The following is a 15,142-nucleotide window of genomic DNA, read 5'->3' as shown; positions in this document are numbered from 1 at the left end:
GTAGATCTGATTATGAGAGGTTGTGTCCCTTTCAAAGGGCAGAAACAATGAAGAGTTGTACTCTTTCAAAGGGTGCTAATGGTGAAAGGGTGTATCTCTTGCCAAAGGGTATACATGATGAAGAGGTGTGACCTCTCCCTCACATTGAGAGATATAAAGGAAAGGAATCAAAAGCATCTAGTAAGATCACCATGGATCAAATCAGATCAGAACTGTTATTAAGTTACAGGCAGTAACATCCTTGTTCTTGGTGGTATGCATGGGGATGTGTTTAATAAGTATGCTTAATATATGAAGCCCGATAATGTTCTTATGCAGAATAAATAGTAAGATTAATATGGACTGCAATATGTATGACAGTCATACTTAATTTCATATATATATTCATAATACATAAGAAATTAGTATACGTATAGTCTAAAACATGTTATTACTATCAGTATTTAAGAAGTGGGGAAGGAGATGTTCCTAATAGGGGACATTACAATTGGTTTGATACTTACATTAAGAACTAGGGATGTTTGATGGACGAATAATTTATTTATGAATATTTAATTGATTGATTTGCGAAATATCATTGATTTGATGCATGTTAAGGTGGAGTTGTCTCCTAATATATTCAGTCTGAGTCATAAGTATCTTGAAATTGATTAATTATGGCTAAAGCATCCCTAAACCCATAAGGGGACATTACACGCTCCCATAGAATTGTAGGGGTAAATTAATCTAACCCGACTATAAACTATTTTGCCACCCATAGAATAGTAGGGGGCCGTTGTTGTGCCACTGTTGCCTAGTACTGTCAATTAATCTAACCAACTATAATTGTTACTCTAGCAGGCGTACATTAATTGGAGGTCTAGCAAGCTGATTAATTGACTAGAAACTGTTCCCTCATCCATAGAATTGATAGGGGGCCGCTGTTCCCTCATAAGAGATCGATCTCGCCTTAAAATAGTAGGGGCCGTCTCTCTTTATCCGTCTCCTATAGGGGGGTAGGCATGTTACGTATAGCTTCAGGTCTCACATCCAGCTGTATAAGTTCTATTCACCTCCATAATATTATTACATAACGGTAGGGGAATATCAGTTGTTTTGAGATCATTTGGCTCAATTTGCTGTTCATGGCACCCCCCGCCCTTGCTGACTAGTAGGGGCTATTTAACTAATGGTAGCCACTGCTAAGCAATTCGAAATAAGGGTTTCGTAACTAACATCAATTAAATGCCAACCGCTTAGGATCTCTTGGGTAGGCTATCATAGTTATCTACCTCGTTGATTAATTAGCTCATAACTATACTCCCCACCCAGGGTTGGGTGGGAACTGCCCTATGGGGCGCTTGCTAGAATACGCTAGAATATGGGGGGGCCCACACACAGGATTGATGAAAGCTTGATCTTTTTTTAGGGAAAAGCTGCATTGGCTCTCACTACATGCCCCGTACCAGGAGAGGGACTTTGAGTAGGGAGAAAAGAAGTCGTATCCGGCGATCAGGGTCAAGACCGCTCACAGTTGGATTAATTGCCTATCCCTATCATTGGGCGGCCTGATGTTATTTCGTAAAGGTTTGATTGTATGTGCATTTAAACTTGCAGCTCCTTACACACAAACAAAGTGGCTATAAAGAAGGGGACACAAGGAAGTGGGATATCGAGCCAGAGCATATTGATTTGGATGCTTGCAGTGCCCACTTTTCTGCACTTGATGTTGATGATGACCATGAGCCAACTGGTGAGTATGAGTGCTAGTGCTGGTGGCACTATTTGTGGTTCTTCTAATTTACCACTACCTCTATCATCTAATATGGATGGTGATGATTATTTTTTTGACAACCCATATGATATTTTTGATCAATGATGGCTGATTGTTGACACTTGACATTATTATTTTTTAACTTTTAATACATATTATGAAATTTGAGTTTGACTAATCTTTGACTGTTAATATGGTGTATTTGCTATGTTTTTTTTTTTTGATCAGTGAACGCTTTTGACTGGAGCTATGAACTAGTGAAGCCACAGTTTTTGAGGGACCTCATCCTCAAATGGTGGGATTGCTCAAATGTTGGGATTATCCCTAGGCCAGAAGAACTTCCTTATCACTTTGCTCTGCTCCTTATCTCTTCTCTCCACTCCGCTCGTTCGTAATCTCTCCATACACTCCTTATCTCTCTGAACACTCCTTATCTCTTTGTTTGCTCCTTATTTTCTTTGTTCACTCCTTATCTCTCTGTTTTTTCCTTATCTCTCCTTTTTCTCGTCCATCCTTACTGTTGCGCATCTATTGCTGTTGGTATGTGTTGACGTGTTTTTTTGATAGCGTTGAACACAAAATAAAGCTACGAATGCTCACCTTACCCTCTCTTGATGAAAATTAGTCTGTATGCTAAGATTGCATAAAGTTCAAACGGCTAATTCCAAGGTTCCTCCAGTGCATGGACGTGACTTAGTTGGCTGATGTGATTGCTGGTAATCCAAGGGGCCTTACGTTTGCATCATTCTTTCACTTCTTTGTTGTGGCTGGAACTCCATCATCGGATATGGCAATTCTGCGATGCTGTTGCTTCAAACGGACTAAAATTAACTGAAAATAAAAGGGAAAGGGTTTAGAAGGATCTAAATCTACTCCTAAGGGCAGTGATAACAATGAATAGTGCTTTGGTGGACAAATTCCAAATAAACCAAGCTCTGCTTTGCCAAGATCAACTACAACTCCGCAAGAACCGGTGCAATCTTCTGGGGATGCTAGAGGATTTTCAAATCGAGAAAGTACATTTGAATACCCAAAAACGACGCAATCCAAACAACTATCCACAATCGAACTTAGCAAAAATTTAGGGGGTTCAGACAAACTTTACACTGCAACTTACAATCAGCAAGATGCAAAAAGTATGAACCATGGAAATTCGTCAGACACCATTACATTCTCCATTGAAATCAAAGCACTTTACTATTTCTAATTGTTGTGAAATATGGATTGAAGAATAATGACAGCGATTCTGGAAGACTGATTGCCGTGAGTTATTGATCGTCTCCATCATTGAATCTGGTTTAAATACAAGAGGAAAGGTTGCCTACGTACGGACATGTCCATATGTGGTAGTTGCCACGTATGGACATGCCCCTATGGAGGCAACCATTCATAACAATTAGTTTGTTTATGTTTAATTTCCGGACTGTATGCTCTGTTAATATATCACTCTCCAGATAATAACCGATTTACCATCAGTTAGATTCACGAGGGCTATATCTTAACACTCCCTCTTAGCAGGAGTGAATCTAAGTAATTTTCTTGGGAGCATATTCTGTCATGACTTCCGACACAATTCGAGACAACATTTAATATAGTCTTGTCATGACAATAAACTCAATATCATGATATCCGGCTCAGTCCGGGACAATCACTTAAGAAGTCAATCATGAGATGATCACATACTTTAGGATCAAGATATCCGGCACAGTCCGGGACAACAACTTAATGTAGTCAATCTTGACACTTGGTCAACTATTGTCAAGATCGTCACCTTGAAATAGTAACCTTAAACATAAGAAGATTGTCATCTTCTTGAACACAGTTAGAATATTGCAATATACATTTTATTTATTTATTCATGAACAAATTACACATGGTAGGAATTTCATCCTAATAATCTCAATTATAATCTAGTCATACCAAGTTTACTTCTGAAGTATTCTATCTTCAATCTTGCAAGTGGCTTGGTGAAGATATCAGCATTTTGTTCTTCAGTACTGATGTACACTAGTTTTATGACGTTTTGATCTACCATATCTCTTATGTAGTGATAAGGGATCTCAATATGTTTGGATCAATTGTGAAAAACTGGATTTACTGAGAGCTTGATACAGCTCTGATTATCACAGTGAATTATTCTTGAATTCAGAGTTTTTCCAAATAATCCAAATAATAACTTTCTTAGCCATACCGCTTCACGAGCTCCCATGGAGGCTGCCATATATTCTGCTTCGGTGGAGCTTTGTGCAACTGTTGACTGTTTTCTGCTGAACCAAGATATCATAGCAGAACCAAGACTAAAGCAACACCCTGTAGTACTTTTACGGTCAGTGGTACTTTCGGCCCAATCAGAATCAGAATATCCTTCAAGTTGAATCTCAACATTTTCATACTTTAAGCCAAGTCCGATTGTGCCTCGTAAATATCTTAGAATGTGTTTAGCAGCCATTAGATGTATCTTCTTAGGTTCACACATGAAGTGACTTAATACATTTGTAGCATAGCAGATATCAGGATGAGTATTTACCAAATACATGAGTGAACCGACGATTTGTCTGTAGAGTGTGGGATCTGTAGGTTCTGAATCTTCTGCCTCAATTTTCAGCTTGTGCAAATTAGTTTCCATTGGTGTAGCTAATGGCTTACACTCCATCATCCCAAATCTAGTTAGAATATCTGTGGTGTACTTTCCTTGATTTAGGAAGATGTAGTTTTTCTTCTCCCATACTTCTAATCCCAGAAAATAATGTAGAAGCCCTAGATCCTTCATATCGAATTCTGCTGCCAGATCTTGCTTACATTTCTCAATGAGATTATCCTCTCTTGTTATCAAAAGATCATCCACGTAAAAGACCAATATAATCATATTGCCATTTGAAACCTTGAAGTAGATGTTGGGATCTGCTAGGTTCTTGGAGTACCCTAGTTTGGAGAGATAGTTGTCTATCCTGGCATACCAGGCCCTAGGTGCTTGTTTTAACCCACAGAGAGCTTTCTTTAGTTTACAAACATAGCAATTTTTATCACGTATGGTGAATCCTTCTGGTTTTTCTATATATACTTCTTCAATTGAACCATTTAGGAAGGCAGTCTTTACGTCCATTTGGTGAATTTTCCATCCTTTGGATGCTGCAATTGCAATGATTGTTCTTACTGATGTATACCGGGCAACTGGGGCAAATGTCTCTTCATAATCAATTCCTGCTTTCTGAGAGAATCCCCTGGCCACAAAGCGAGCTTTATGTTTTTCAATGCTGCCATCAGATGCATATTTGATCTTGAATAACCACTTGGATGAGACAACTGATTTGTGTTTTGGTCTAGGCACTATATCCCAAACATCATTCTTTAGTATAGATTGATATTCTTTAACCATAGCATCTTTCCAAGCCTGTTTTGATAAGGCTTCTCTGACATTTGTTGGTTCAGAATTTGTGAGTTCCGTTAGAAGTGCAGCATAACATTTTAGAGTTCTTGTTCTCTTATTTTCTTTGGAAATTTCATTTGGTTCTACATTATTCTCTTCAATCATTTTCCTTGCCCATAGAGGTCTTTTCTTGTTATTGAGTGTTTCAATATTTTCATCAACAAGAGGTTCAGAAGCTCTTATGATGTCCTCCCTCTCAGTGGCTGAAGGTTTGGAATTTTCTATGATATTCTCCCTCTCAATCTCAGTTATGTGATCTTCTTCTTCTTTAGTAATGTTATCATCCTCAGGTTCTTTGAGTGTGGTGTTTTCTTCAAACTTTACATCTCTACTTATCTCAGCAGATTTTTTCCCTGGAATGTAAATGCGGTATCCTTTAGTATTTTCACTATAGCCAATGAAGATACCTCTTTTTTCGGATGGTTCTAGTTTTGTCCTCTTTTCTTTAGGAACATGGATATATACGGGACAGCCAAATATCCTTAAATGACTTAAGTCTGGTTTGTTCCCTGTAAAAGCTTCTTCAAGAGTTATGTTTTCTAGAACTGAGTACGGACATCTGTTTTGAATGTAGACTGCTGTATTTGAAGCTTCTGCCCAGAATGAAGTGTGTAAGTTTTGGTCATGCATCATGGCTTTTGTTGCTTCAATTATGGTTCTGTTCTTTCTTTCTGCTACTCCATTCTGTTGTGGATTATATGGTACAGTATACTCCCTCTTAATCTCAACAGAATTACAAAAGTCTTTGAAGTTGTCAGATGTATATTCTCCCCCATTGTCGGATCTTAACACCTTAATTTTCTTCCCTGACTGGTTTTCTACTAGTGCCTTGAATTCTTTGAACCTAGATAGTACTTCATTTGAGTCTTTGCACTTTAGAAAATATATCCATGTTTTTCGAGAGTAGTCGTCAACAAAGATTATGTAGTATAAGGATCCAGTTAGGGATGGTGTTGACATGGGACCGCATAGGTTTGAGTGAATTAGTTCTAAAATAACTTTCGATTTGTGCTCGCTTGAGAGAAAAGAAACTTTCACATTCTTTTCCAAGGCACATCCTTTGCAAATGCCTGTGTGTTCAGATTTTAGTTGGGGCAGTCCTGAAGTAATCTTCTTTATGTTGGATAGAGCACCATATCTTAGGTGTCCTAATCTTTTGTGCCATAATTCATTATTATTTGAAACTTCAAGATTTAGTGCTTCCTTTTGATCACTGCATAGTTTGTATAGGCTACCATCTCTTGAACCTACTGTTATGGCATTTTTGATATTTGTATTTTTAGGCCAGAGTAGAACTTTATCTTCATTGAAGGTAACCCGATATCCTTGATCAGCTAGGCCTGAGATTGAGACTAGATTTCTTTTTATTCCAGGTACAAACAGAACATCCTTTAATTGTAGAGATACTCCATTTCTTAGTTTGATAGTACAGGTCCCAATTCCTTTCACAGGATATGTGGAGTTATCTCCAATAGTAACCTCTTCACTTGAGTGCCCGTTAAGTGTTTCAAATTGATTTCTGAATCCAATTATATGCTTTGATGCTCCACTATCTACGATCCAAGTGTTTTTATTTGTATTTATTTCGCTTGATAGGGCTAAGAAGAAAAGTGAGTTTTCTCCTTTGACTTTGGCTAGAGTAGCTTGTGTTTTCTTCCTTTCTGGACAATTCTTGTGAGTGTGCCCATATTTGTCGCATTTGTAACATTGAATTTTAGACATATCTTTTTTCTGATGGTTTTTATTTCCTCTCTTCCGTTTGGAGAACTTTTTCTTTTTGTTGAAGGTATTTGTATTAAGTGCTTGGATTTCTCCTTCTTTATTTGGTCCTAATCCTCTTGAGATTAGTCGAGATTCCTCTTGAATGCACTTATTCTTAAGTTGTTCAAATTTGGGTAAGGGGGGTGTTCTGCTAATACATTGAATGTAGGATTCCCATGAAATTGGTAATCCTCTTAGGGCTATGAGAGAGATTTCTTGATCATCTATCTCATTTCCAATAGTTTGTAATTGGTCTTTTACTTCAGATATCCTTGATAAGTATGTAGATATTGTATCATCTTTATTCATCTTTATGTTTAAAAGTTGTTGTTTCAAGGTTAACATTCTGCTCGCATTGTTAACTTCATATGTATTTTTAATGGTTTCAAATACTTCATATGCTTTAGGCAGTCTGGCTATAGATGGAAGAATATGATCTTTGACTGAGTCAATAATTATTTTCTTTGCTTTATTATTACGCCTTTTCCAGGTAGATTTCTGTGGTTCATCATTTGGCATGTCTAGATTTTCTTCTATGTAAGACTCTAATTCTAGTTCTTCAAGAATGGCAATGATTCGTATCTTCCAAGAAACGAAGTTGGAGGCTCCTTCGAGTCTATCTTCCACTCTCATATTACTTGACATTTTGAATATTTTCTTAGTCGGATATGTCCTCTGCGTATATAGCCTCTGCGTCGATTTGTTATTTACTTCCGATAAATGCTTATGGGTAATATGGCTGTCTAATTTATTCTCTTAATATGCTGGCTCTGATACCATGTTGTGAAATATGGATCGAAGAATAATGACAGCGATTCTGGAAGACTGATTGCCGTGAGTTATTGATCGTCTCCATCATTGAATCCGGTTTAAATACAAGAGGAAAGGTTGCCTATGTAGGGACATGTCCATATGTGGCAATTGCCACGTATGGACATGCCCCTATGGAGGCAACCGTTCATAACAATTAGTTTGTTTATGTTTAATTTCCAAACTGTATGCTCTGTTAATATATCACTCTCCAGATAATAACCGATTTACCATCAGTTAGATTCACGAGGGCTATATCTTAACACTAATCTAAGTGAGGAAGGTGAAACCATGCAAGATTTGAAAAAATAATTTAAGTGGACACCATCAGAGAACAATGTTTCAATGTTATTATCTCAAAGCTTATCGCAACAATTTCATACAAGTCTCCCCTCCTTTTACAAATGAGGGGGGTCAACCCTTTATATAGGCTTCAAGCCCTGGCTACATGCAAAACCCTAATTAGGGTTTCCCAAAAGATTCTGCACTCAAGATGCAACAAGGTGGGAATTGACAATTAATAACCCATCATATCCTTACACAATTAATTCAAAAGTACCCAAAATAACATCCATTGCACATTAAATGTACCACCTCTTTCAAATTCGCCCAACATGTGTTGAATATTCATCCATGCAAAAATTGCCCCATCATGTCATAAATGCACCATCACCTCCACATGCGACAACTACATGCAAAAGGAATTTGCCATAATGCCCCAAATGTGACAACTACATGCAAAAGATGCTCCATTAATTCTTCATCTGTTTACTCGGCTGCCACTTGGCGAGAAAACCTTGGAGAGAGAAAACTTTAGGAGAGAAGAATTTGATCCATGAAGTTTCTCAAACTTTCCTTGCTCTGGAGGAGATTTTTAATGATTTTCCACCATCTCCTATTTTTTAGGAACTTTCCTAAAATTTAGGACCCGGGTCTAGGAGAGAGAGATCTCTTTTACGATTCCAAATCTGCAAGAATTTTCGGATTCTGATAAGATTTGGTGTCCAAAAATGGAAATTTCAAAAGTTTTCCAGAGGGGATTTCCACTTTTCCATTCCTCCTTGACTCGGTGACTTTCATGCCTTAGCCAAATTTTCAATTTTCAAGCTTAAGCATGGAATTCATCATGTCTTGGAATTTGATCATTTTCCATGCCTCGCAACACCCCTCAATCTGGCGGTTTCCATTAGTCTAGGGCGCTATTTCCATGTGCAGAAGAATTCACACTTTGTTTGGAATCTTCCATCACTTCCTTGTTTTGGCGCCTTCACTATGCCTTGGGCGGAATTTCACTGAGGAGGAGGAATTTCGTCAAATGTTGAGTCCTCCATGACCCCTCCATTTTGGTGCCCTGCTGAGTGTTTGGGCAGAATTTTATTGTGGAGGAATTTCATCAAATGCTGAATCCTCCATGACCCCTCCATTTTGGCGCCCTGCTGAGTGTTTGGGCGGAATTTTACTGTGGAGAAGGAATTTCATCAAATGCTGAATCCTCCATGACCCATCCAGTTTGGCGCCCTCCATAGTGCTAGGGCGCATTTTGCTCTTGGTCATGGAATTCTACTTTTTCCATCTCTCCATGCATACCCTACTTTGGTGCCATGCAAATGTCTTGGGCGGATTTTTGCTAGGAGGAACGAATTTTGACAATTGGAGGAATTTTCCTTTATCAAAATATATATATGAAATACAACATTCTTATACTTTAAGTTATATTTCATATATATTCTCAAAATGTTTGAGAGTGGTTTCAGGTCCCTAGGAATCATAATCTAAATTTTAGATTTTGGAAGATCTTTCAAATTTTCAGACTTAGTCAAATTTCAGGCCATTTTCGGATCAGGATGACATTGGTGGATTGATGTGAATTTCCAGACTTGGATGATTTTGCATGCTTTCCTCTTTTGGAATAGGAGTTCCATACTTAACCATTTTTTTTGATCCAACTTGTCTGCCTTTTGACTCTTCTGGATTTAGAAATGATCTTTAGGAACATTCAGTCTTTAGCGTCTTTAGGGATGTTCAGTTTTCAGTGTTTTCCTGTGAAGATCCTGCCAAAAATAGATTTTCCCAAATAGTAAGTGTTTCAAAATGTTAGGGTTTGGACAAAATAGGTCAGGAAAGCACTTACTAAAAAAAGAAACTTGCTAAAATAGAAATTACTAAAAATAGTAAGTTTGAGTTTTTTTTGGCAAAATTAGACCAATCCGGGAGGCAGTGAAACTTACTAAAAATAGACTTACTAAAAATAGTAAGTGATCAGAATTCGCTCAAATTTTACTAGGAGGTTCCTTGAAGGGTCCCAATTCCAGTTCTAAGTTCAGTTTTTCCAAAACCCTAAAAGAAACCCCTAAAATCTAGGACTGAAGGCAGAAACCCTAAAATAGCCAAAACAAGCCCCAGACTTAATCAAGTTTGCTCAAACGAAAAGCAGACTTAATCAAAATGACCCCCAAACACTTGCAAAGCAGAGAGACTGATGAGACTGCTATGAAAAGACCCAAAAAAACAAAGCCAAAAGACCAGAAGGGCATAAAAAGGAGGGGGTCTCCATTTGCAATGGGGCGATGTGTGAAAACGTCACAACAGTATGTTCCCTGGCCACGTCTGCATTCAACCTACCTTGAAGGATTGAGGTCTTAACACCTCTGACAATCCATACTCTAGCGTGCGGTGCCTATCATTGCACCGTTCTATGGCATGTGGGGGATCAATCTCCATTACGAGCCAGTGCCAAGTTAGGTGAACTCTGCCGTCGTTGTGTCAACTGCTCACCATCCTCCTTCTACCATCATCCTCTGAAGCTGCCAGCAAAAGCATCAACCCAGGTGGAACTTGAACCGAAGACACATTATCAACAATGGGTTTGCAACTACCATTGCACTGTGGGGTCAACCTCGTATTTGCTATGTTATTTGACTAATAATGTGGTGGCATATTTTGGATTTAATTACTGCTGCAAATATGTATATATTTTTAATTTTATATGTTTTGAATGGATGAACCCGAAACGAACCCAACCCCAATTGTTTTTGACCGTACCTGAAAACCAAACCCTGGAACCCAAACCTGAACCAGTACTAGGATCAGTAACTTAGCATATTGAATTATCATTAATAAAGGTCATCCCTTAAAGAAAGCTATTTTTCCTTTTCATAAGTATCTCTGTTATTTGATATATACTAATCCACTTCGAGCATAATACTGTGCAGTGTGTTCAAAGAACAGGGATGTAGTGATGGAAATAAATTGTATGGTGTCATAATTTGAATGTAAGATGGAAAACTGAGAATAGAGAAAAGAGCATGCTATGAGGATTTCTTGCGAATTTAGCTTGGTTGAAATTTGCAAATAATAATAGCTGTTTTAAGTTCTTTTCTTTACACAAACAAAGGTCCCAGAGATAAATCAATTTGTTCTTTTAAGACCCAGTGAATCTCAGACGTGTTTTCCAGCTCCTCTTCAGCTGGAAAATCTTTGCAATTATCTATGATGTAGAAATTTCAATTACTTTGTTAAATAGGACCTATTTATTAGGAATATTAATGCATAGTGGTGATGGTGCTTTTCCTGTAGCTAATGGGAAATCTGTATCTAACATCCAATAGTATATATCCACATCCTTGATATATCTTTTGGAAAGGAACTTTGGATTCACAAGATTTGTTGAGTGATGGCTTGTATCTCACGATCCTTAATGCTTCAGGATATTCCGTCCTTTATCAATGGAAGAGTTCGTCTACTGAAGCATGATCAGAGCATTGTAAAGGAGGATGACTTGGATATGCGTTGGGAGGAGTTCACTGGGGAGACTGTAGATGAAATAATATTCCTGAGCAAGCATACAGCTGTTTCAAACCGGCCTGCTCTTACAGTTCATCCAATAGGTAAACAAATTTATTAATTAGAATTTGCTATCAATATATTTCTTTCATATATTCTACTTTACAGATTTTATTGAACATATGATATTGTTCTCCTTCTAGTAATTCTTAATCTTTTAATGAACGTGCCAGAAATTTGTTTTCATTTGATTGATGGTTGTGGTTATAAAATGTTTTTGCACATTCAAAATTTTAGGCATCATAGTACTAAGTTTGTTTAGTAGACAATTATTTTCAATCCATGGGTACTTTAGATATTGATAATTCTAGTAGCTGTGGTACTATTTGCTATTATTTTTTGAGACAAAACAATTAGGAACATCTTGAATCGCTGTTTGTACAAGAATGAAGTATTGAACATACATTATGAAAATGTAGAACTCAAGAGTTATGAGACAGAAGTGATATATATTGTTTACAAAATTTTAAGTTGTGGGTTACATGCTATTTTGCTTTGATCCAATTATTCACATTTTGTATAACGTGTGTAGGTGTACCACATTTGCAATCATATGAAGAGTGTGTTGCTGGAGGAAAGCCTGGTTGGGCAGGTTTGCCTTGTCCTCGAATAGGGGCTTGGTATAGGCTGTTGCAAGCAGTTGCTGAAAAGCAAGCCCTTACACCAGAGTTTGAGGTTCTTTCTCTTTTGGGCTGATACTATAATTTTTTAATGTTGATAATATTTACAGTTTTTTGTTGGGAGAATAAGCAAAATATTTTTTAATAAATAATGCAAATGTGATCTCCTTTTTACAAAGTTAATAGCTTATTTAATTTTTTATATTTTACCTGATTTCTTGTCCCTCGGTTTGGATTGTTTGACAAGGCTGGTTATAACACATATTTAACTATCAGGATGCCAATAAGTAATGGTGGCTTTGAAAACATGAATCTTATTGCCGAAAAGAAGTCCAAATGTAGTGTAGATCTTTACAGCTTAGGGATTGACTTATATCTATTGCATCTCACCCCAGCTACCTTAGCAGAGTAATTTTTATCTAAGGATTGATAAAAACACTGAAATTGTCATAATGGAGAGGCATTATCTAGTTATCACTTGTTTTGTCAATATGAAAAAGCAAACATCTATGGTGCCATATGGATGGAAAACAAGAGAGGTTTGTTTATAGTGTCATTTCATGGATTGCAAAGGAGTCTTAATACACTGATTAGCCTTGCCCATTGAGAATCACTTTGATCTGGCATCTGAAGACCATTTGATTCATCACATCCTACAAATGGAGAATATAAATGACACCATATGACTAGAGAGAGAGAGAGAGAGAGAGAGAGTCATGACTCTACGCTCTTAGGATCCTTTGGCTGATTTGATGTGCTCAAGGGCATCCCAACTGATTCCTGATAAAGATCTACACTCTTCTCATCAATCTATGTGACATCTTTAGGATCAACATCCCAATGTGTGTTAGGTTGCTGTAATTACTCTGTATTCTTCCTATTTTTAAGACAATAGAACTTTTAGCTCTAGCTACTCTGCTCTCTTGGAGGTAAATTTTTTTCTCTTGATAGAGTAAATGAAACTATAATTATATCAGCTCCTCTCAGTTGCAGAGGAACTAGCATGTAATGTCCCTTTATTTGATTACTTATGAAATAGGGACACATATCTAATTGCAAGGGATTTCTTTCTTTGATGAACTTGACTAGATGCTGATATTACTGTGCAAATAATAAGAATTATGAAATATATTGGTATTTATGCTATTTCTTATATATAATAATGGATTTACACAAATACATGGTATTTAATAAATAGACTACTTGCTGTCTCAGATTTGGAAGTAAGTAAACTTGCAAATAAATCTTAATGTTTGAGTATATGGATGCAAATCTGCAATACTTGGATACTGCTGTGTCTGATTTAATAATTTTAACGCGTGCAAAGAGGTCTGCTGCTCCTTATGACTTGCAGATGAAGAGTGGTCCTTGCTTTCCCTGATATGTTGATATTAATTATGCAATTAGCCTCCTTTGGAAATAGCTATAAAGCTTGCCGTGTCTGATGTATCAATAGAAATATGCAGATTTTGATGTTTCTGCTCCTTATATTGATTATGTGCTTGCAACGATATATGAAGATGCTGTTTCAGATATGACTGTGAAAACATGCAATATTTTGTAATGTCCCCTACTAAGAGACCGTTTGTCTCCCAATAAATTAACACATGTTACTATACATTATTGTGGTTTCAATTCACATTTCTAAACCTAGTGCATGAATTATTATTAGAAATACATTTGACATTTATTTCTTAATTCTCTTTCCTAATCCTAACGAGGGATGGGGATTTACTGTCATAGGGTTCTGACACCACCTACAAGGAGGCTCACTCAAGGCCCAGCACTATGTCCCTACCTGTTTTGGGCTTACCATCACTTGTGATTGAGATTACTCGCCTTTCTCTACACACACCAACCTATCCACTTATAGGACTTATGGATATATAATCTGTCATGTATTATGGATATATATTTAAATGAATTCAAATAGAAATCTGTTATTCCGATTATAAGCAAATGTAATTCTTGTCAACAATTCTCCTTAAAATATTTTATATTAGATAACTATAATAATTTATATTGCATGTATATTGATCTTTATTCTTAATTAGAATGCAGACATAACTTAATATTTAACTGTCATTAGTTTATGAGTAGTTGCAGCATATTGCCTGTGATATAATAATCTGCTAGTAACTTAATGTTCTGTTCCTTCCCTAATACAGTCTGTTGTCACAGTTAGTATACTGGCAATAACGTATAAGTACAATCAAATTGCTGTATGTTCCTTTTGCAATCATTTGGTGTGCCAAAGGCAATGGTCAATTTGAGCGTTCCAAACTGGATAAGTAATGGAGGGATAAACTTATTCGATGCCTCTTCATTCATAACTATTCAATGGTTACTGCCATTGCGGTGCCCCATACCTCCACTAATAATGATATTGAGTGCTTTCTTATATGGTGGGGTGAGGTGGCTCCCAAGCCCCATTCCACGGGGACGCGTCCCCCCCCTTTTTGTGCGCGTCCCCCCGTCAGGGACGTCTCGGGGACGGGGGGACGGGGATGTGACGTCCCCCGCCGTCCCGCCACCGCCACCCAATCGCCGCTGGGACGTGGAGACGTCTCCCCGTCTCCGCGTCTCCCAGGGAGACGTGGTCTCCTCCGAGATGTCTGGACGTCTCCTCCGAGACGTTTGGATGTCTCCTTGGGAGACGCCTGGGTGTCTCCCGCATCCCCATGCCTAAACAAACAAAAAAAGCAACATTTTAAAAAACATGTGCCTTTTGGGGGGATTAAGAGGTAACCCTAATTGGACATGGGCCCCACCCAACCCCCCAAAACAACACAAAAGCATGTTTTTTTAAGATTTAACTCTCATTTTGGTCAACTGATTTTTTTTTCCAACAAGCTAAAGAGGAGGAAAAACTTGAAGAAGACTGATTGAAGGGGTGAGAAAAGCTGATTGCAAGTGTGATAGGAGCTA

The 15,142-nt window shown here is 37.6% G+C and overlaps 1 protein-coding gene across 7 annotated transcripts in view; it reads left to right on the top strand.

The window, feature by feature from the left end:
* Positions 1-15,142, top strand: part of LOC131059757 (D-aminoacyl-tRNA deacylase) — a 220,881-nt gene that overhangs the window by 31,160 nt on the left and 174,579 nt on the right. For all 7 annotated transcript variants that reach the window (XM_057992795.2, XM_057992797.2, XM_057992794.2 and 4 more), the window contains exons 2-3: positions 11,458-11,638; positions 12,127-12,269. In XM_057992795.2, coding sequence (XP_057848778.2) covers positions 11,458-11,638; positions 12,127-12,269 — 324 coding nt within the window. The remainder of the gene's footprint in view (positions 1-11,457; positions 11,639-12,126; positions 12,270-15,142) is intronic.

Source organism: Cryptomeria japonica, chromosome 3, assembly GCF_030272615.1.
Source record: "Cryptomeria japonica chromosome 3, Sugi_1.0, whole genome shotgun sequence".
Taxonomy (NCBI): domain Eukaryota; kingdom Viridiplantae; phylum Streptophyta; class Pinopsida; order Cupressales; family Cupressaceae; genus Cryptomeria; species Cryptomeria japonica.
The sequence above is the reverse complement of the archived record's forward strand: the minus strand, read 5'-3'. Positions and strand labels throughout refer to the sequence as shown.